The following is a 24088-nucleotide window of genomic DNA, read 5'->3' on the forward strand; positions in this document are numbered from 1 at the left end:
ACCATTGGAACAAAATAAGTACCACCAATTAAAGGCTATCTTTGTCTCCTTACACATTTTTCCCCTCAGAAATATGGTTCTGCATAGAATTATCTTGATCATTATCCTCTTCAGAGCTAAGCTAACTGAAGGAGAGTGTGTCACTGTTACTATTTCCATTGTCTTTATGCTGCAAGGAAATTAGAAAGCTTCTGCTATGAGGTCATGCTTTTATTTCTTTTACTTGAGAGACTGAATCATAAATCAAAATATCTGTATTTTTTCTTTTATTTTTATTTTTTAGTAACTTATCAGCAGAAATTTATTCTGTGACAGTGGAGGGGACTAGAAGTCTGAAATTAAGGTGTCAGCAAGGCAGTGTTCCCTCTGAAGCTCTAGGAAGGAACCCTTCCTCCTGTCTTCCTTCTGATGGTCCACACAGTCCACCGTCTCCTTGGCTGGTGGAAGCAGTCTCGCTTTAGCCTTTGCCTTTGTCTCACATGGGCCTATCCCCTGTGCCACTTCTGTGACTGAATGCTCATTTTCTTTCCTTTTTTTCTTATTATTTTTTTAAAATTTGTTTTCATTGTTATTATTATTATTATTACAATGTTTTCACTTTGTATCCCAGCTGTAGCCCCCTCCCTTATGTCCTCCTGGTCCCACCCTCCTTTCCTGCCCCCCCCCCAATGTCCCTTCCCTAGTTTACTGATAGGGCAGGTCCTCCTCCCCTACTATCTGATCCTTGCCTATCAGTTCTCTTTAGGACTGTCTGGAACCTCTTTTTTTGTGGCTTAATAAGGCCACTTTGCCAGGGGGAGGTGATCAAAGAGCAGGCAATGGGGATCCTGCCAGTAACTGCCCTGCTTCCCTTCTAGGGAACCCCCCTGGAGACTGAGCTGCCAATGGGCTACATCTGAGTAGGGTGTCAAGGTCTTCTCCATGGGTAGTCCTTGGTTGATTCATATCTGTATGTTTTCTTTTTCTTTTCTTTGCTTTTTCTTTTCCTTTTCTCTTGTCTTCTCTTCTCTTTTCCTTTTCTTTTCTTTTTCTTTTTCTTTTCTTAGTTAAATTTTATTAACTCTGTAGCCCAGCTGTATCCTGCTCCCTCATTCCCTCCCAAACCCACCCTCCCTCCCTCATCCCCTTCCTGCCCCTTTCCAACTCCACTGATTGGGGAGAACCTCCTCCCCTTTCATCTGACTCTGTTTTATCAGGTGTCTTCAGGATCTGTACATTTTTTAAAGACCTTGATTATTCATATAACTACTGGAAGATAATGTATTTTGCTAAGATTCGAGGTCTGTCAGAAACTGGATCAGTGTTGCCAGAAGTCTGTGTACCACATATGCCCCCAGGGCCTACAGAATCAGAAGATGATGTCAGATCACTTGGAACTGGAGTTATGAACGTTTATAAACTACTGGTTGAATGCTTAGACTCAAACATGGATCCTCTTGCATGAACAAGTGCTTTTAACTTCTGAACCATCTCTCCAGCTGCAGAAGTTTCTTAATAAAACCAAATATAATTAAATGTATTTTCTAAAAATTTTTTTATGCTGTGATTACATGCATAGATATGTATACCACAGTTTGCACATGCAGTTCAGAGTAAACTTGCAGAGTCAGTTATCTTCTTATGCCATATGAGTTAGTGTACTAGACCTCAGGCTGTTGCGATTAAAAGCAAGTGCTTTTACCCACAGTCATAACACCAGTGACTCACTGATTATTCTAATCAGATACTCATTGACATTCAAGAGTCATATGGAATTTTTGCAGAGCTGCAATAAAATGCCTGAATACAGTTATCCACAAAGAGTTTACTGCTTTTATTCAAACACAAAAAAATGGGGCAGTTCAATTTTTTTTTTTTTTTGCCGCTGGTAAGAATAACAGATTCTGGTAGATTGTCCTTAGAGTGTATGTAGGTGCAAACACTTACATCCTTTATGGGGGAAGCTTACAAGATGGTTGGGGCCTGGTTTCCTCCTTTCATACAAAGCTTTTTATAAGAACAAGTAAGAGAATCCCCAAAGCTGTACATATTAATTACCATGAGACAGATTTCATGCGTCCAGTAAGCTAAGAACCATTCACTAGGCCTCATCTACCAATATTCATTCCCTGTGTACCAAGCTTTTAATTACAGTAGACATTTGGCTATGTTCAGAACATGCCTAAATTGACACAAACATTCGGTATAGTCTGAATAATTTCGTATTTTAATGCATATCTGGGATAGTAATTATTCATACAAACACTGCATGTTCTACAGATTTTTGATGGTATCTGTGTAGGGTAGCACTTTTCTTTGTTGAACACCTTTGGAGAATCACTCATACTCATAGTTACTTTCTCATTTCTAAGTGTAAATATTTACATTCTCAACTGCTTTTGAGTTTTTTTTTTAAGATATAAAGCATCATTTGTATTTTAATTAAACACTCATGTTCTACCCAAGGGCTTGGTATGTTATATAGTTAGCAAAATATTTCACTGTTGATTTTGTTCCAACTGTTTATTGTGTTTCAGTGTACTTGTCGGAATGACATGGTGAAGATATCGATGGATATATTTGTGAAGAAATTTCAGCCAGACAGATACCAGATTTGGAAACAAGGAAAGGATATATATACTATTGATCATACAAAGCCCACTCCAGAATCTACCCCAGAAGTAAAAATGTGGCTGCAGAGGAGGAGAAAATTAAGAAATGCTTCAAGGAGGCAAGTACCCAATCACATGGATCATGGAACCAAATGTTTTCAGGGATTATTTATTTATTTTTATTTTTGTTATTCATATCTTTATAATAGTTTATTATTGAAAATTTGAGGTAATGTTTGTTAAGCTTTTGAGTTGATATAGTAGAATTTAGGAATATGTAGTCATATATATAGAGTATTCATGAAATTGATGTACATAGAACATAGAACATTCTAGTCTTCCATTAATTTATCTTAATCATTATTTGTTCTTTACATTATTCACCATATTTCAAACAACTTCAATAATTAGATTTTCAACTCCTACATGCTACAATTTTAAAAAATTTTAAGAATGATTTTCTTAATTTGTTAAGTAGCTGAGATAATTATTTTTTTCTCATCTGATGCTTATGCTATGGCATTTTAATTTTTTTGGTTTTACTCTTTTCTCAAAGGGGAAAGTATTATTTCTGTACCATGGTAGTCTTTTAAAACTTTACCTCTAATCCATTTTTGTGACTAGGACTTTGTCAAAAGCTTTGTACTGTCTCTGGACATTTCTTCCTTTAAAATTTTTTGAATAGGCTGTAGCTTGGGTCATTAGGCTGGAATGTTAATTTTCAAAGTTTTGAATTTTTTATTTAGCTTTTGCTTTTACTATTGCTTTTTATTCTTTTAATTTATAAAAGTAATATTTGAGAACTGTGGAAATTATCCAAATCCATAAAAAAAAATCCAATGAATCCAAATCACCCCTAATCTCACTATCCAAAGACCATCCATCTTATAACTTTACATGTATTTTTTACATATGTATTTATTATATATTGTATAAAATATTATATACCTTTTTCATAATGAAACTGTTATATTAACAATTGAGTGACCACATATATGAGTACTTTTTATATAATTAAATTATTTTTATAGCATAATTTTTAACACGTATATGTATTTGGTCCTCTACTTTTAGACCTTCACCACCTCTGTTTTTACTGTAATAATACTATAATTTTAGGTTTTACTCAAAATTTTATTGCTTATTTTCTGCTCCCCACTACTTGAATTTTTGTTGTTGTTGTTATTTAAAATAGTTGTGAGCAGGAGAAACTTCAGATCATGACTTGCACATATTTTTCTTTTGTTTTTCTGGTTCTTTCTCTTTCTCTCTTTCTTTTTTCTCTTTCTTTTTCTCTCTTTCTTTCTCTCTCTTTTTTCTCTTTCTCTTTCTCTTTCTCTTTTTCTCTCTTTCTTTCTCTCTTTCTTTCTTTCTCTCTCTCTCTTTCTTTCTTTCTTTTTGTTCTTTTTCCAAAGATCAGGTTTCAACTATGCTATAGTGGGCCTAGAACTCATTATATAGACCAGATTGACCTGCAACTCGGAAAGATCTTGCTGGGATTTCGTAGGTGCTATTTTTAAACTATTTTATTTGGTATTCCTTAATGCCTTACCTCACTTTCTTTTTCTTATTTTTTTATATTAATTACAGTTTATTCACTTTGTATCCCAGGTGTAGCCCCCTCCCTCCTCCCCTCCCAACCCCACCCTTCCCCCTGCATCTCCTCCTATGCCCCTCTCCAAGCCCATGGATAGGGGAGGTCCTCCTTCCCTTTCATCTGACCCTAGCTTATCCTATCTCACCCGAACTGGTTGCATTGTCCTCCTCACAAAAATAAAGTCCAAGTGGATCAAAGACCTCAACATAAAAGCAGACACACTAAATCAGTTAGAAGAAAAAGTGGAGAAGAACTAGAACTGATTGGTACAGGAGACAACTTCCTGAACAGAACACCAACAGCACAGGCCCTAAGATCAACAATTGATAAATGGGACCTCATGAAACTGAAAAGCTTCTGTAAGGCAAAGGACACTGTCATCAGAACAAAACGACAGCCTGCAGACTGGGAAAGGATCTTCACCAGCCCTATATCTGACAGAGTGCTAATATCCAGAATATATAAAGAACTCAAGAAGTTAAAAAGCAACAAATCAAGTAATCCAATTAAAAATGGGGTACAGAGCTAAACAGAGAATTCTCTGTAGAGGAATATCGAATGGCAGGGAAACACTTAAAAAAATGTTCAACATCCTTAGTCATCAGGGAGATGCAAACTAAAATGACCCTGAGATTTCACCTTATACCCATCAGAATGGCTAAGATCAAAAAATCAAGTAACAACATGTGCTGGAGAGGATGTGGAGAAAGGGGAGCCCTCATCCATTTCTGGTGGGAATATAAACTTGTACAAACACTTTGGAAATAAATTTGGCGCTTTCTCAGACAATTAGGAGTAGCGCTTCCTCAAGATCCAGCTATACCACTCCTAGGCATATATCCAAAATACGCTCAAGTACACAACAAGGCCATTTGTTTAACTATGTTCATAGCACCTTACTTTCCTTTCACCAACTCCCCTTAACCCTAGATAGAAGGTTAGAAGGGAAAGGGGACATAGACTTATTTAGACTTAGTTCTGGCATGTTAGGGTTTTTGGGTTCTTTGGGAAAATACCGATCTCAGTTTCCAGGATATCTAGCAGTCCAGCCACAGCAAATGGCAAATGCAGCTTTTTTTCTCCTCCTTTTGTCTTCTTGAAACCCTCTAAAGCTTCTCAAGGTCTCACTCTGTGCTCTGGTATTTGTACTCTTCCAGAGTCCTCAGAATTCCATTAACTCCAGCTGGTAAAGACCACTTGGAAAAACTAGGGTAGTGCCATATCCCACACTTGAGATTAAAACAAAAATATTTACGTAATTGAGCTTTTAACGAAACCAAAAATTTCACCACATAATTTTATACCTGGAAAACATCTGCCTTTTTAAAGATAGATAGGTAGCGTGGGTTGGTAGGTAGAAACAAAACATACATACATATATATAAACATGCATGAGAAAACTAGTCAGTAGCTAACCTGAGGATGATAGTATTTCTGCTGTAGTTTACAGCAAGGATTTCAAAATATTGTTTGATAATGAATTCAATAGATCATGGGTAGTATTTTAACATTTGAAGGTAAAATGAATTTAAAAGTAACATGGAGGAGCAGGAGAGACATCTTAAGACCACCAACTGGTCTTTTAGATGATTCAAGTTCCTAACACTCACAGGCAGCTAATGATCACCTATAATTTCCATTCCACAGGATCTGATACCCTATTCTGGCTTTTATAGTCATTTCATGCACTTAGTCCACACATATACATGCAAGTTTAGTAACAATACACATAAATAAAAACTTCTTTCTTTTCCAAAGTACAGTAGTTTAATGTGTGGGAAATTTTTATTCATGCTCTGTGTATTTGTGTATATGTAAGGGTTGTATCAATAAAATGCATAACTTACTGTAAATACATTCAGAATTTGAGGAACAGTAATTAGGAACTCAATACCTATGGAGTTATTCGGGAAACACACCAGACTCAAATCCTGAGAAACTTGCAAAGCAGCACAGTAGTTAGGTACCTAAGCAGATACTCAGAATGCTGGTTTTCAACCAGAGTACCTGTCTCATTTTTCACATGTCCTAATGTTCAGGATTTTTTTTTTTTAAATCAGTGGCTTAAAGTGGTTGTTGATGACGCTTTGTTAATATAATCTTTAAGCATGTGTGACAAGTGTAAAAACTCCTTACAACATGAGGTATGCCAGCTGCCTTGCTTTACATGTAGACATTGTAAAATGCAGATATTGCCTGTGTTCTCACTGTTATTATCCGCACTGGCAGCACCTAATTGCTGGTACGTGTATATTCTTATTTACTCTGCTTAGCTCATGTTTCTGCTTACTTGACTTTATGTTGTTACCTTATCATGTATTTATAATGTAAAAATTCAATTATTATTAAATTGATTTAAAACCAATTTAAAACCGTTATTGGTGATGTCAACTTCAGGCTTTAATTGTAAAAATTAAATAACTAAATTTTTCTTGATATAAGCGCATAATATTTGCATTTGTGTGTATTATTTATTCTGAACTTTTTGCTATGAGTACTTCCTTTTGTTAATAGCTTCCAGGGTAATAGATCACTTTCTAAAAGACCTAAAACTGAGGAGGATGAAGAATCTGCTGAATTTAATGGGGAGGAGGTCTCAAATCCGGTCATGTGTCCAGGGCAACTCAAGGTCACTGAAAAGTCAGAAAAAGCATACAAGCTTGGGAACACAGAAGCATCTGAAGGAGAAGCTTCTGATACCAGGAAACAAACAGATCAACACTTAAATGACACCAAACTGTCAGGTAAGAAAAGAGCTGATTAAGTTTCTGATTAACATGTGGCTAAGGTGGTCAGTAATTTGATGTCTTAAAATTGTCCACTAAAATATCTTACTAGACCACCCAGCTTTTTTAATAACTATATAAACTTAAAGGATAGTTCAGCTATGAAGAAAAGTGAACATTATACCAATAACAGATATGGCTTTTATGTGTAATAGAATTCTAAAATAAATATCTAGTAATACACATGTGGTTTAATAAAAAATGAAAAAATTGAAAATTCAGAAGTTTTTAGTGAAATTCAACTTAAAATTTACAAGAAGTAAACAAATTATAGACAATTTTGTTTAGATTCCTTGCTTCAGACTTAATTTAAGAACAAAATTAGAGGGTGTGGAGAGATGGCTCAGTGGTTAAGAGCACTGTCTCCTCTTCCAGAGGTCCTGAGTTCAATTCCCAGCAACCAAATGTTGGCTCACAACCATATATAGTGGAATCTGATACCCTCTTATGGCACACAGGTGTACATTTTGATAGAGCACTCATCATCGTAATAAATAAATAAATAGATAAATCTTTAAAAACAAAAGAACAAAATTAGATATAACTTTAAAAGGACAAAAATATAAAATCAGCTTAGGGTGTAACATCATTGCGTTTATATTAATGAACTTTTAAGTCTCATCTAAAAGACATACATACAGGCAAAGCACTCATACACATTAAATAAATAAATAAATAAATCTAAAAATAAATAAAGGGCAGTGTAGAGAAATATCAATTCAGTATATGGCTTCTATGGCAAGAGATCACATCCAAAGACATTTGATCAGAATGAAGTGTCCCTCTTCCTCTCTTTTGATTAATTTTGGTTGAAAGTCTATCTTATTATATATTAGGATAGCTATTCCAGCTTACTTCTTGTGTCTGTTTGCTTGGAAAACCTTTTTCTAGCCCTTTTCTCTGAGGTAGTGTGTATCTTTGTTGCAGAGGTGTGTTTCTTGAATGCAGCAGAATGTTGGATCCTGTTTCCATAACCAGTCTTTCAGTCTGTTAGAGATGACAGTTTTATTGGGACAGTAATAGACAGGTTTCAGAGAGAGAACTCGGGTGAAGACTGAATGAGCCAGAGAATGAGAAGTAGCCAGGAGATTAGAACAGGTTGCTTGAGTTAGTTTGAGGCCAAACAGAGCAATTAAGAGACTGAGAGAAAAGAATTAGTCAGCTGGGAGAGGAGTTTGAGCTGGAACAGCTGAGTGAACTAGCGAGCTATGAGTTCAGAAAGAACAAGAAATGAAGTTACTAAGCAGTAATACTCAGAGGCTGAAACCTTCTAGGCTTAGGTTAGATTGTACAGAGGCTAGAAGCTTCCAGGAAAAGGCCTAGTTTAGCAAATGGAGGCAGTAATCTTCCTAGACAACAACTGAAGAAGACAAATAAAAGTTCTTTTATAGGCTTGAGTGATGGCTCAATGAAAAAGAGTGTAAGAAATAAATCAGTGGAGGAAAATGAAAGAATAGACCCAGCTGGACCTCAGAATGGTGAGAGCAGATTTCTACTGGCCTGAGAAGTTAACTTCAAACACTGCTCAGGATCTGAGGGAATAGGGGCCATCCGAGCAGGGTCTGCAAATCAGCTTTGCAGTAGAGAGCAAGAAGGATGGAGGACCTGCTTATTTTAGATAAACTGTTTTTTGAAATGGAGACTGAGAGATAAGCCAGATTGCCTGTTTTTTGGACTTCTCCTCCAGGCCAGGTGATAGGGGTTGACTGATCCCCAAAATATTTTGGGCAACAGGTTTCTTGAAAACCTGAGCTTGTTTTATGACCCTAATTTGGGGTGGTACATTTTTATTAAAGAGTGTTTGCTTCTTTTTTTTTTTCCTACAGTAAAATTAATTTTCTATTTGTCTTTTAAAAGATTTATTTTTACTTCCTGGTATTTTGACTGTATGCACATCTTTGTGATCCACCGGTACTGTAGCTATAGACAGTTGCAAGCCACTGTGTTGCAAAGTTGAACCTAGATCCTTTGGAAGAATAGCTTGGGCTCTCCACCACCCAGGCATCTCTTCAGCTCCTAGCTTCTCACCTCCCTTTTTATTTTATTTTATTTTATTTTATTTTATTTTATTTTATTTTATTTTATTTTATTTTATTTTTTATTAGTTACATTTTATTAACTCTGTATCCCAGCTGTATCTGCTTCCTCATTCCTTCACAAACCCTCCCTTCCTCCCTCCCTCCCTCATCTCCTCCCTGCCCCTTTCCAAGTCCACTGATTGGAGAGGACCTCCTCCCCTTTCATCTGATCCTGTTTTATCAGGTATCTTCAGAACTGGCTATAAAGTCCTTCTCTGTGGCCTAGCAGGACTGCTCCTCCCTTCGTGGGTGCGGAGGTCAAAGAGCCTGCCATTGAGTTCCTGTCAGAAATAGTCCCTGTTCCCTTTAATATGGGGAACCAGTTTACTGAGCTACCACTAGGTTATGTCCATATGTGGTCCTTGGTTGAGTGTCAGTCTCAGAAAAGACCCTGTGCCCAGATATATTTGGTCCTTGTGGAGCTCCTATCCTTTCCACATCATACAAACTCCCCCTTCTTTCATATGTTTCCCTGCACTCTGCCGAAGGTTTGGTTATGAGTCTTAGTATCTGCTTTGATACACTGCTATCCTCACCTCCCTTTTAAATACATGTGTAGTTAAAATGTAATTATCTCACTTACCCTTCCCTTTCCTCCTCCCATGTCTCCTTCCTCCAAACTCTACCATACACCTCCCAAATTGATAGCCTCTTTTTCTTTTCTTACTATGGTTATGTACACACTCATAAACACATACATATATTCTTAAATATATAAATGCATCCTGCTGAGTACATTTTTATTGCTTTTGTGAATATGGTCTCAGGGGTGAGCCACTTTATTAAGGGCTAATTCTTTTTTTTTTAACTTTTATTAATTACACTTTATTCACTTTGTATCCCCCCCATAAACCCCTCCCTTCTCCCTTCCCAAGCTCACCTTCCCTTCCTCTTCTTCATGCATGCCCTTCCCCAAGTCTACTGATAGGGGAGGTCCTCCTCTCCTTCCTTCTGATCTTAGTCTATCAGATCTCATCAGGAGGGGCTGCATTGTCATCTTCTGTGGCCTGGTAAGGCTACTCCCCCCGATGGGGGAGGTGATCAAAGAGCAGGCCAATCAGTTTATGTCAGAGGAAGTCCCTCTTCCCATTATGAGAGGTTAGTCCTCTTGTAGAGGACCTAGGTTGCTTTCAATAACACCCATGTGTGGCTAACAACCTATTGTACCTATTGCTCCTGGGGGGTTATATAACTTCTAATCTCTGTGGGCACCAAGTATATACACGTACATAAAATCAGGCAGAACACCCACACACACAAAATAAAAAGAAGTCCCATCTATTTTGTTTTTCCCAGTTACAGTATATTTTTATGAAACTGCTAATGCTTTATTTTTGTAATAACTACTGTAACTTTTTCCCCTTAATAATTGAATTACTTGATAATTTCTTTTATGCATTGGTATCTTTCATACTGTATCTCTTTCAGTTCTCGCACTCCTTAAATCCATCTCTGCCCATTATTTATATCTGTGCCTACCCATAAGAAACCCTATCTCTTCTATCATTGTAGAAAGTGCAAAAATCCACTGTACCCTTCCCCTCCCCAATCATATCCCCGACAATACAAAAATACAGCTCTCACATCAAAAGGAATGAGATTGTTTATTCTGGGGCCAAGTTCGAATTCTTACATGGGGTGTGGGGAGCAAGGAATGGCTATTTAGTAGTCCACCAATCACCTGAGATAAATTAGGCTCTGGATCTACGATATTCCAATTTCCTCACGGTCTTTGAAGTTTTAATCAGTCACCTTTAGTAGGCACAGCTTATTTTCAGGAATTCTCATTTATATCTCTGTATGGCAGCTTTAAAAAATCAGATCATGTTCATACCATCTTCTAAGTATTTTATTTAGAATAAAATAAGAAGTTTTGCATCATTTTATGTAAATTGTCCTTAGTTGCTTCTCTAGCTTCATTACCTTTGCTTTTAAAAAGTCTGTGTGATTAAAATTGAAACCACAGACTCTTTTTCTGTGAGCTCATACTTTAGGGGAGGAGCTACATGATAAAGCTACTATTCAGTATAGTAAGTCTCATCGTAGAGATACCATGGCATATGCTGGTTTTCTAGTGATAGACCCATAGATACAGAAACTTTACAGACTGGTGCTTTGTTGTTAACTTCTGAACAGAAGCATGAGCAAGGAGATAAAAGGGTTTAGAAGGTAGGATGGGAATTGCAAATAATGCAGACAACATAATTATATAGTACACATGAGTATTTTATTACAGGGCTTCTACATGGATTCTACCACTCTGTTTAATTAATCTGTTTATAATTTCAGACAAGATTTACACCAAATATGCCCAGCTAGTTCTATCTAGTTCTTTGTATTTTGATCTTTAGTTTTGAGATGTGAAAGAAAATTTAAGTAGAAGACTTGGCTTTATTGTCAGAGCTAATGTGTGATAGGTAGATGTGATGATTTTGTGTATCTGGAAATACTTTATAGTATCTCGTATATGACATTATTTCAAAGCAGTGAAGAATCACATTTGCCTAAATCTAATGGCCCTCTCCATATTGTTAGTACACCATAATGGATTCATGTAGCAAAGAATTTTTCTTGGATCTCTAGGACTTTATTATGTGCTACTTGTGTACATTCTCTGAACTTCACCATTCTTTGTGTAGCTCTTCTTAGCATTATCAATTGGAAAAATTATTCCTAGATAGATTTCAAATTGCACATGCTTTGTTAAGTATTATGGATGAACTACCTATTAACGATAATATGAATTAGAACAACCTATCTTTAGTCTTTGACTTTCTCATCAATAGAGTTTTATTTTCTTTTTAAAAAAGTCCAAACTTGGGGCAAGAGAGATGGCTCAGCATTTAAAAAGCATTTGTTTGTCTTACAGGGGACCTGGGCTTGGTCTCCAGTAACCACATGGTACCTCACAACCACCTGCAACTCCAGTTCTAGGTGATCTGACACTCTCTTCTGTCCTCCATAGTTACTGTGCACACACATTTAGTGCCCTTATATACCTGTCAGCAAAATAATCATACGTGCAGGCACAGCAGTGATACACTAAAAATAGAAAGGAAGGGTAAGATCTCATTGTAACAACTATGAAAGTAACCTGACATGGATGACTTTTCATATTTATGGAAATTGAGAAGGACAGTTAGAAAATATAAAGTCAACCAGGCATTGTAGCACACCATGAGTTCATGAACATCCCCGAGTTCAAGGGCAGCCTGGTCTATAGACTAAGTTCTAGGATAGTCAGTGCTACACAGAGAAATTATGTTACAAAACATCAAAAGTAAAACAAAACAAAACAAAGCAACACCAAAAAACAAAATAGAAAATCAGTAATCACTTTGTCATTGTTCAATCACTATGCTTAGTAATAATGAGATGCAACATTTATTATTAGTCTTTTGTTTGTTCCTCAGGAAAAAGTTGTACAAATTCACCTGTAAAAGATGAAATACAACATGAAGATAACACAGCTGATGTTGTAACTTCACCATCTATGCCCAAGGAAGTCTGTGACTTATCATTTCCTAGTGACCATATAACAGACAAGGAGTCACATCTAACTAAGATTCTACAGCCTGAATCTCCCAAGATGTCTTCCTCCCTGACAGAAAGTAATAGAGTACTGACAGAAGGAGAAGACAATGATGAGGAGGGTAATGGAAGTAACCTTGAACATGAAGACATTCCAGAAGCTCTTAATGAAGAAAGAAATGGGCTCAAAGTTCCTAAGGTACATGTCAGTATATATTTCTTCTCTGTTCATTGGGTTGTGGCTTGTATGGTAATAATGATGCTTTGTGAATATATCTTATTAACTCCTAAAATCTGGCTTTAGAACAAAAAGAAACATTATTTACACTTACTAGTTTTAATCATATTTCATAGTGGAATATGATTTGGGCAGGGAAATACTATTCTGGCTCACATTTTGATTCATCAATAAAAAAACTTGGGCACTTTATACTGTATACTTTCTTTCAGTTTAGACTTTAAGAAAACGATATCAGGACACAGAGGACCTCTGAAAGACTCTGCCCTGCAGACTATCAATGCAGATGCTGAGACTTATGGGCAACCTTTGGGCAGAGTGCAGGGAATCTTATGAAAGAAGTGGGAAACAGTAAGATCTGGAGTGGACAGGAACTCCACAAGGAGAGCAACAAAAGCAAAAAATCTGAGCACAGAAGTCTTTCCTGAGACTGATACTCCAACCAAGGACCATGCATGGAGATAATCTAAGACCCGTGCACAGATGTAGCCCATGGCAGTTCAGTATCCAAGTGAGTTCCATAGTAATAGGAACAGGGACTGCCTCTGACATGAACTTATTGGCTTGCTCTTTAATTACCTCCCCCTGAGGGGGAAGCAGCCTTACCAGGCCACAGAAGAAGACAATGCAGCCACTCCTGATGAGACCTAATTGACTAGGATCAGAGGAAAAGAAGACCTCCCATATCAGTGAACTTGGGGAGGCGCATGCATGCAGAGGGCGGAGGAAAAGAGGGATTGGACGGGAGGAGGGAGTGAACCACAGTGGGGATACAAAGTGAATAAAGTGTAATTAATAAAGAATTTTTAAAAAAAGATTAAAAAAACATACAAAAAAAAGAAAACAATATCATTTGGAGATAATGCAACTTCACTGCACTAGTACACAGATAGATAATTTATACTCATTAACTACTTTTAACAAATACTAATATTTGATAAACTTTATTTTGAAATTTTAATCATATTGATAAGATTGTTAAGTCGTGATACAGTGTTCCCATCAATAGCACTGTTATTGAGGCTAAAATGAATTGCCTTTTGGCCACTGCTCTCCTGATAATAGAAACTATTGAAAAATCTATTTTATGTAGTCTTCGTTTTAACATCAGACTCACATGATCAGTGTTTCTTTTGACCCTTCTTACTCAGAATATTAAAGCTATATTTCTGGTCATGTTTATTCCCATAAACAAACCTTTTGCGTCTCAAAAAAGTTAAGCTGGTTTTATGACTATAGCTCTTCTCTTTATTTCTCTATTGTTCTTGTTTAGTGTAAAAATTATATACTTATATAACGAGCAGTAGTATCTCAATCAGGAATAGGTCAGGTAAGCCCTGCTACCATTCAGAACCTCACTAGGGACTTATGTCAGTAAGGAACTTCTTACATTTGAGATGGCAGCTGAGCTATCTACTGACCTGACTAACCTCTTGCTTGTTCCTGGTTTACTAAACCTATTAAAAGTCTTTTCACATCCTTCAGTAACAAAGCACATTATAAAACAACAGTAATGTCAAATAGTCTATTTAATAGTCTTAAAATATACCAAATTTAATTCAATAATTTGATCAATAGACTTGATCATTTTCTATGTCATTGTAGGTTCTGTAGAAATATAAAGTAAGTATGACCTCAAAATATTAAAAGTAAAAGATAAAGTATCTCATAGGGGCTTCAACATCGTTTACAATTTAATGGTTTCAAAATTACAAGAATGTTTCATTGAAAAATAATATTTTCTTTGATACACTGTTAGGTAGAGTCTTTCAGAGGCCCTCTCTGTTAGGCTCCTGTCCTGTTTCTTGTTTTCTCCTACTTGCAATGTCTATCCCATTTGTCTTTCTAAGTGAGGATTGATCATCTTACCCTGGGTCCTCGTTGTTTAGCTTCTATAGGTGTATAGATTTTAGTACGTTAATCCTACTTTTAGGTCTAGTATCCATTTATAAGTGAGTATATACTGTGTGTGTCTTCCTGCTTCTGGGATACCTCACTCAGGATGCCTGCAAATTTCATGATTTCTTTGTTTTTAATTGCTGAGTAGTATTCCATTGTGTAAATTTAATACAATTTCTATATTCATTCCTCCATTGAGGGGCATCTGGGTTATATCAAAGCAGATGCTGAGACTCATAACCAAACTTTGGGCAAAGTGCAGGGAATCATGTGAAAGAAGGGGGAGTTAGTAAGACCTAGAGAGGACCAAATAAATCTGGGCACAGGGGTCTTCTATGAGACTGATTCTCGAGCCAAGGACCATACATGCATATAACCTAGAACCCCTGCTCAGTTGTAGCCCATGGCATCTCACTATCCAAGTGGGTTCCCTAATAAGGGGAACAGGGACTGTCTCTGAGATGAACTCAATGGCTGGCTCTTTGACCTCCCCCCTCGACCTCCCGAGGGAGGAGCAGCATTGCTATGCCACAGAGTTGGACATTGCAGCCAGTCTTGATGAGACCTGGTAAGCTAGGGTCAGAAGGAAGGTAGGAGGACCTCCCCTATCAGTGGACTTAGAGAGGAGCAGGGAGGAGATGAAGGTGGGAGGGTGGAATTGGGAGGGAATGAGGGAGGGGACTACAGCTGGGATACAAAGTAAATAAACTTTAATATAAAAAATAAGTTAAATTAAAAAATAGTTTCCTACTGAACCCATGCTTATTACTCAATGGAAGGTAAAGTACTTATTTTTTTTTATTGGCTTGTTTTCCTTCTTAGGGTAAAAACTGTATCACTTGCTAAGTATTCACATATGAAAGATATAACTTTGATACGTTGCTGGGTAGAGTCTCTCAAAGGCCCTCTGTGGTAGGCTTGTATCCTGTTCCCTGTTTTCACCCTCTTTGGATTTCCATCCCATTTGCCTTTCTGAGTAAGGATTGATCATCTTACCCAAGATTCTCCTTCTTGCTTGGCTTCTTTAAGTGTACAGATTTTAGTATGTTTATTCTATATTATATGTCTAATATCCACTTATAAGTTGCATACCATGTGTGTCTTTCTGCTTCTGGGATACCTCACTCAGGATAATCATTTCTAGTTCTCACAATTTGCCTGCAAAGTTGGTGATGTTCTTGTTTTCAATTGCTGAGTAGTATTCCATTGTGTAAATGTGCCACAATTTCTGTATCCGTTCCTCAGTTGACGAACTGGGTTGTTTTCAGATTCTGGCTATTAAAAATAGAACTGCTACGAATATGGCTTTGTAGCAAATGTCCTTGTATATCTGAGCATATTTTGGATATATGCCTAGGAATGATATAGCTGGCTGTTGAGGAAACACTATTCCTAATTGTTTGAGAAAGCACCAGGTTGATTTTCAAAGTGGTTGTACAAGTTTACATTCCCACCAGCAGTGCTGAGACTCATATCCAAACTTTGGGCAGAGTGCAGGGAATCCTATGAAAGAAGGGGGAAATAGAAAGAACTGGAGGGGATAGGAGCGTCACAAGGAGAGCAAGAGAACCAAAAAACGTGGGCACAGGGGCCTTGTTGGAGACTCATACTCCAACCAAGGACCTTTCATGGAGATAACCTAGAACCCCTGCACAGATGTAGCCCATTGCAGCTCAGTCTCTGAGTGGGTTTCCTAGCATTGACAACAGGGACTGTCTCTGACATGAACTTAGTGGCTGGCTCTTTGATCACCTCCCCCTGATGGGTGAGCAGCCTTAGCAGGCCACAGAGGAAGACAGTGTAGCCAGTCCTGATGACACCTAATAGGCTTGGGTCAGATAGAAGGGGAGGAGGACATCCCCTATCAGTGGGCTTGGGGAGGGGCATGGGAGGAGATTTGGAAGGGAGGGTGGGATTGGGAAGGGATGAGGGAGGGGGATACAACTCGGATACAAAGTGCATAAACTAATTTATTAAAATAAAGTAGAAAAAAGAGAAAGATTCAACTTTATAGTTATTAATCATTTTATCAGTAGACTTAGACTAGTTTTAAACAACCTTTGAAACTTTGCCATTTGTTGGTAAGCCTTCTCTGAAAACAATCTTTTGTAAAGGAGAATTAATTGATCTCTTAGAAAAATGCTGTCCTTCCTTTCTCTCCTTCTCTGCCTCTGTTACTTTCTCCTTCTCTCCCCCCCCCCCCCACAACCTCTATTCCCTCTGTCTCTCTGCTAGTACTGTAGACGAAACCTAGGGCTTGGTGCATGCTAGGTTAGTATTCTACTGCTGAGCTTGTATGTCCAGATTTCTTAAAGAGTAAATAAGTACAAGATTTGTTTATAAAGTGTTATTATTTTGGATTATAATTTTTCCCCTGAAACAAATTGTTATTGATTTTGGACAAATGGCCCAGTGAACAGTGTGTTTCCTATGTAAACATGAAGAAAAGTTAGACATGGCTGCACTAGTCTGTATCTACTGTGCTGGGAGGCAGAAACAGGAAGATCCTTGGAGCTTACTGGCCAGCCAACATAGTGAAGATGTCACCTCCCGGTTCACTGAAACCCTGTCTCAAAATGTAAAGTAATGAGCTAATTAAGTATCTACATCTTATATCTCTCTACCTGTTCTTGCATACACACAGCCATATACTAAAAACATGGAGAGAAGTAAAAATAACTCAGATTATTTATAGATATTTCTACTTTTTTTATTCTATAATCAGATAATAGAAGGACAGCCAAAAACTACTAAGAGTTGGCGCCATCCCCTTGGGAAGCCTCCAGCCAGATCCCCAATGACTCTTGTGAAGCAGCAGGTAGCAAGTGATGAAGGTGAGTGCATGGTAGTCTTTTGTAATAGAGGGCTTGTGCAGCTAAGTATATTACATTTTTTTCTCAGTTAGGAAATTTTACTTTGTGACAGATTCTCATTTTTTTCGTGGTACAATAAACAATACATAATTTATAGGTAAAATCAATTGAAGTTTAGAAATGATGTCTTGCTTCATATACTTTAATAATATTACTTGTACAAATATTTTATTTCATGTCATAAGTGAGTCATTGCTGACATTATCTTAAAATTTTTTTAGAAAAATCACTACAAATCATGGCATATATGCATTGTCTGTACTTTTTGTTTGCTTTTTATTTTCATTTTCCAGACAGGATTTATTCATGTAGCCCTGGTTTCCTGGAACTCACTCTATAGACCAGGCTGTCTTCACAGAGATCTGCCTGCCTTTGCCTCCCAAGTGCTGGGGTTTAAGGCATGTGGCACCACTATCCTATATTGTCTGTTCTTTTAACCTGAGTCATTTATACTCACGTAAACATTCTCAAGTAAGAAACCAGCACGTGCGTGCACACACACGTGTGCACATATATACACACACCTACATAGCAGTGTATGTTATATCCCTATCATTTCTTGGTAGAATACTCCAATATGGCTTGATATAAATCTTCTTAAGTCACATATATCCCACTGTAAAACTTGCTTTTGTTCCCTTTAGCTTTGTCTATGAGATATTTAGATTAGACATTTACTAACTACTTCCTTACATTTCTATGTGATCTATTTCTCAATTTTTTTTTTGTAGAGTCCTCCTTTGAAATAATCTCCTTTTCTGATGGATATTAACTATAGTCACCTGTCTTTGAAGATGTGGTCAAGGGGTTTGAAGATGTGGTATAGGGGTTCTTGTTTAGATTAAATAACACACACGAGATATATCAGCATCATTTTTCCATTTACTGTCTTTTTTTTTTTTTAACTTTTATTTTATGGGCAATGATGTTTTTCCTGCATGTATGTCTCTGAAGATGTGCTGGAATCAGAGCTCAAGACAGTTGTGAGCTGCCATGTGGTTGCTGACAATTGAACTCAGGAACTCTGGAAGAGAAGACTGTGCTCTTAAATGCTCAAACATCTTTCCACTCCCATTTACTATGACACATGCTTATGTCGGAAAAAAGAATATGGTAGTAGTACTTTCTATAACATAGAGTAGCATTTTAGTTGACTAATACAAGTAAAGAGACATTCTAGCTGTTGTTTGTCTATATTATCAGATTGTGTTCTAATTTGTTTTTTGCATACAAATTAAAATACCACAATCTAGACAGGTCTGAGACTTGATCCTTCTGCTTCAGCCTTCCAGTTGCTAGGGTGATAAACAGCATCTGTACTATGTTAATTCCTCCTTTATTGTATTTTACTTCATATAGCAAAAGCTATTAACCTATAACAGTTACTATAATTACAAGACAAATTTAAAAAATTAATATGTAACATATAATACATAGGAATTTTAATTACTTTTCTTCAAGACTTGTCATTTGAGTGGTTTCCCTGTAGGAAAAGGGCTAGACATACTTCTATGGAATGTTCTTTCCTTCACGTGCTTTTCTTCCTAGAAGCTTATTTTTATGTCAGTTACTGAGAATTTGCTCAGAATACCCCCTGGATTCCAGTGTATAGAGCTTGGAAAAATATATGTGAATTATATTAATAACATTATTTCAAGGGTTTAAATTTGAGTGTTTTTCTGAAACATTTGTAATTGTAGCTTCTGTAACTGTTGCACATATTAAGAATTTCTGGCATCTTCTGTGAATTCATGAGAATTTCATTTTAAAACTGGAAGTTTTTCTGGCTTACTAAAGATCTTAACAAATCTAAGTGACAATGAAAAATACCCTGTAGACTCAAATAAATTATTTATATCATTGGTGTCACTCTTCTTCCTTTGAATCCAAGTTCATTGGAAACGAAGGAACATTATCATTATCTAAATGAATTGAACAAGCAGATTTTATCCTCATTCAGAACACACAGTTTCCAGCGCAGCTGGATTTAGGGATTTTCTGCCCTACCAGTTTCTTTGGCAGTATTCATATTAATACTCACTTGTATTAATATGAAGGTGGAAGGTATTAAAATATACCTCTACTAGAATTCTGAGAAATTACCTCTATAAATATCAATTAGTATCCTCTGTGGGTAGATGGTTTTTTTTAACTGAGTCTGGAATCCTCCCACAGAAAACTATAGGTATGAAGAGCACCAGAGTAAGCCCTTTTTGGATCTTGTGTCCAGGTGGGGCAGACACAAAGACATAGGCTTAGTCATTCTGCATATGACTCTGGTAGCTGCTAGGTCTGCCTACTTTGGAGCCAATGTTTCTACAGTAGGAATTCCTGTAGCACGTGTCACCTCGTATTAATAAAGTTAAGGACTAAATGCCTGTAAAATAATCTGAAATTGTTTGAAACTTAGCATTTCCTTGTTTCTACTGTTAAGGGGTTTTGAGTAGCCCACCCTTTACTGAAGGGGCTACAATTGGAAAATAAAAATTAAAAAAATTAAGTAAATAAAAGGAAGGTATATCGGGAAAACATAAAGTAAAATCAAAACTGTTCATGGACTCCAGAACAATACAAGAGAGCTTACTGACCTGTACCTTATACTTGAGTGAGGATAAAGGCAGTAGATAGAAGAATTCAGCCCATGAATGCTTAGCCTTAAGACTGAGGTCAAATTTTACCTCTTAGTCCATTCAGCAGATTTAGGAAGAATGTGCACTCTGACTGTTAATGCCTGTAATGCATTTGGCAGAAACTGGAAATTTTTAAGTCCTGAAATGGGAGTCTTTTGCTGTCAGTAGACTCTGTCTAGTCTTGCTGATTTTGGAATTTTATTGCTATTATTTTATAATTTAGGCAAATCCTCTTTTTGGTCTTATTTTCCTCTGTATAAAATGTATTACTTAGTCATGAGTGATCACTTCGTTCTTTTTTTTTTTTTTGCATAGAGCAAAGATTTATTAAATGTGATAAAATTGTTTCATTTTTTTTTTTTTCAATGCAGTTTATTCAGGAACCTTGAACAATCATCTGACCCTGGGGAAAGCCAGCCCACAGCTTAAATAGCCTCTGGGTAGCCAACCCAGGCGTGCCACGTGGGCAATGCAGATAGGTCCACATACATGGAAGCAAGCCAGATCCTCAGCCTTAGCCAAATGTGGAATTGTTCGTGACAGAGAGCACTCACCATCGGGAAGGTGGAAGGCGGAAACCAGCTCCATCTTTAGGGCACAGCATTCCGCAGCTCTCTACAGTTCCCCCTTTTTGTTTTAGACGCATCAGGCAAGAGTAGAGGTCTGATCTCTGATATTAGAAATAAATTGGGACTTTGTACTGATGTTCATTTAGGTGTCATCCACCCAAAGAGCATCAGACCCATTGGATACTTTTTTCTCAGAGGCGGGACCTGGGGCATCAACCCGCATGCAATCAGACATGCTCTTCTCTGGGTCCAAAGTGGCTGACCCTGAGTGCGGTGCTTAGCCTCGCATCCTGAGCGTAACATTTTAGCTTTTTATGGTAGCCAACCATGCTTGGGGAGACTGTCCTGCTTCAATGGCTGTAAAGGCCTGAATGGTCATGGCTGCATTACGCTGTTGTGAGACTCTAATCTTGCATATATACCACAGGCAAACCAAGGAGCCCAACACCAGAAGGCCTGCTAACGCTCCCATGCCTGCCCATTCCTTCAGATGATTCATGGCTGCAGCAATCCATGATGATAATCCTGTGGCTAGTCCTGCGTCCACTCTGGTAGAATTTACTGTGACAATGGCCACTCTCAGCTGCTCCATCGTAGTATCGAATTCTCCAGTCCAATTGGTGTTCAATCAGAGGATTGACCTCGTGCAGGAGCAAATTGATACCCTATGGCAAATGGCTCAACTTGGCTGTCAATGAAAATATGCTGGACTTTGAGTCACTAGCATATAACATGAGAATTTTTCCTGTGCTGCAAATCTGTGATCACTTCGTTCTTAACCTGTGGTCACTTCATCAGTTTGAAGCATTTCAGATACCTATAGGTGGCACTATACTGTTCCTTCCCCATTAGCAGACGGAGAAAATTTCCTAATCTTTTAGGGACCTTGACTTTCATCAAACCAGGACTTGTTTCTTTGACAAAGAAAATTAAAAAACGAAGAAAAGCAGAGTTGGAAGTCTTACTAAAGACATATTTAAGAGTAGTTTTTAAATCAGTCATGGTGGCGCATGACTTTAATTCCCACACTCAGGGAGAAAGAGGCAGGTAAGTTGCTGTGAATTTGAGCCCAGCCTGGTCTATTCAAAGTAAGTCCAGGACAGCCAAGGCTACACAGAGAAACCCTGTCTCAGAACACCAAAAAGAAAGATTAATTTTTATTTTTTGAAAATTTAAAAAATGTATACAATATGTCTGGATTAGTTCTACAAGCTAGGTTTGGCCACCTGTCCTCCATAAGCCTATTACAAGAGCCAAATCGATAGCAACAAGCAAATAAATAAATAAATAAAAATAAAATAAAATAAAAAGGAAAGGAAAGGAAAGAAAAGGAAAAAAAAAAAGGAGATTTATTCATTGGAACTACATTGGGTAATGTGGCTGAGTGACCATCTTTGCCAAGTTCTTACTGATAGTTTTGATGTGAAGTTAAAGTTTAAGTAGAGGGCCAGATTTATGCAAATATAATCAGTCAACATCAAGTTATGGCCCATCTTACCATCCACCCATTATTTTCTCTCCTTTATGGTAGTCTGACTGGTTGTAAACCTTTTTTTGAAGAAAAGCTTCCCCTGTGGTCTTAAGGTTTTTTTTTTTTTTTTTTTTTTTTTTTTTCTAACATCGAGAGACTGCTGGGGAATTCTTGGGGGTTATTTATTTATTTTTTTCAGTAATCTGATAGCCACAGTGAGGTACACAAGTGACTCTTTAGACATCTTCATCCCTACAGACTGGCTACAGACTGGCAGATGTTAAAGGTTAATTTTCCTAAAATGCAATTGACACTGGACTGATTTCAATTTATATCTCTTTAGCTATACTTTTGTGAAATTCCAGAATAATTAATACAGAAAAAAAGTTACAGATACCTATCTAGATACTGTGTTTGCCAAGGTGTACAAGTGACCCTTTTGACAAGTTTAATATTGGTAAGAGTCACAGTAAAGTACTGGTTGGGTCTTGGCAGCCCTAGCAAGGTAAGGTGGGACTCTGTCCCTTTTAGTTTGTTTGTTTTGTTTTTTTTTCAAGACAGGATTTCTGTGTGTAGCCTTGGCTGTTCTGGATTTGCTTTTTAGACCAAGCTGGCCTTGAGCTCAAAGAGATTAGCCTGCCTCTTCCTCCCGGAATGCTGGGAATATAGGTGTATACCACCTTGTCTAGTGACACCTGTCCTTTTTAAGCCAATTAAAGAAAGGTGTAATGATAAAAAGCAGGGAGGGCGAATTTATTCAATGTGAATATATTGCAAAGTGAAACAAAAAGATCCAGTGATACACCTCACTACAGGTCCATCTTCCCAGTTAAAAGTTAAAGAGCTATATGTAGCTCTGTCCTGGTCCGGGTGCTGTGCTCCTCATCATCACTGTTTCTACTCTAATCTCTCTTATTAGGTCGCCTGGCAGGTTGTCAGAACTCTGAGAAATTTGTTCTAAAAAACAAACAAATTGGACAAATTGGAATTATTTTCTGGGTATTTGTCCTCCTGGCTTGTCCCGAGGACATGGATGGGTGGTGGGGGGATAGATCTCTGGGAAAAAATTGTAAGCAAGGAAGAAAGAAATGGTAGATTATGCTTAGAAGATTGTAGACACCAAGCCGTGTAACGATCATTATTTATATTAGTACCATAAAGTCTTTCCTCATCTAGATAGGTACCGCCATGTTGGTGGCCCAGCTAAACATAACCATTTTTAATTGCCCAAATGTTGGGCAGACAGCTTCAATGTGCATGGTTCTAACTATGTGACTACCTGAGTATCCAGTGGGGACCAGGTCTTCCTGTTATCCCAGGCTTGACCTGGATCATGGTTGCTTCTTGCTAGCCTTCCAAATTAAAGATAGGCCCTTCTTAGCAGTTGTCTCCCAACTTGAAGCATGGTTTCCCTTTGCTCTACCTCAAGCACCAGTAGAGAAAGCAAAGGAGACAGAGTTGAGACATACCCTCAGCCTCAGTCACAGGAATTCTAAAGCCATAAGTGAAAGTCAAGAGAAATAATGAATGTAGTTCTCCTAGTCTATCCTGTTCACACAGCATGTCATCTGGCCCTTTTGGGGGGAGCTTTCATACCATTTTGAAGTGTTTCAGAGAGTGAAAGGTGAAGGTAAATGATGGAGTAAATTTTACCTTTTGGGTGTCTTATCAGTTGTTGCAGCCATTGATCAGAGTTCACAGTATAACCAGAGGTTGTTGTATCTTTAGAAAAATTAATCAAACCAGGAAGAAATGAATAATGGCTGAAATAAAGATACTTTATTAAAGAAAGGTATTCTAGAAAATTAGCATTGTCTAGCTAACT

General features: G+C 37.4%; 1 protein-coding gene across 9 annotated transcripts in view; it reads left to right on the forward strand.

Annotated features, from left to right (window-relative positions):
- Kdm4c (lysine demethylase 4C) overlaps positions 1 to 24088 on the forward strand; it is a 281505-nt gene that overhangs the window by 103953 nt on the left and 153464 nt on the right. For all 9 annotated transcript variants that reach the window (XR_009585134.1, XM_060365727.1, XM_060365725.1 and 6 more), the window contains 4 exons: positions 2517 to 2710; positions 6703 to 6932; positions 12466 to 12782; positions 17446 to 17554. Coding sequence is in view for 8 of the 9 variants with exons in the window: in XM_060365727.1 (XP_060221710.1) it covers positions 2517 to 2710; positions 6703 to 6932; positions 12466 to 12782; positions 17446 to 17554 (850 nt within the window). In the remaining variant the exon portion in view is untranslated. The remainder of the gene's footprint in view (positions 1 to 2516; positions 2711 to 6702; positions 6933 to 12465; positions 12783 to 17445; positions 17555 to 24088) is intronic.

Source organism: Meriones unguiculatus, chromosome 12 (assembly GCF_030254825.1).
Source record: "Meriones unguiculatus strain TT.TT164.6M chromosome 12, Bangor_MerUng_6.1, whole genome shotgun sequence".
Lineage (NCBI taxonomy): Eukaryota > Metazoa > Chordata > Mammalia > Rodentia > Muridae > Meriones > Meriones unguiculatus.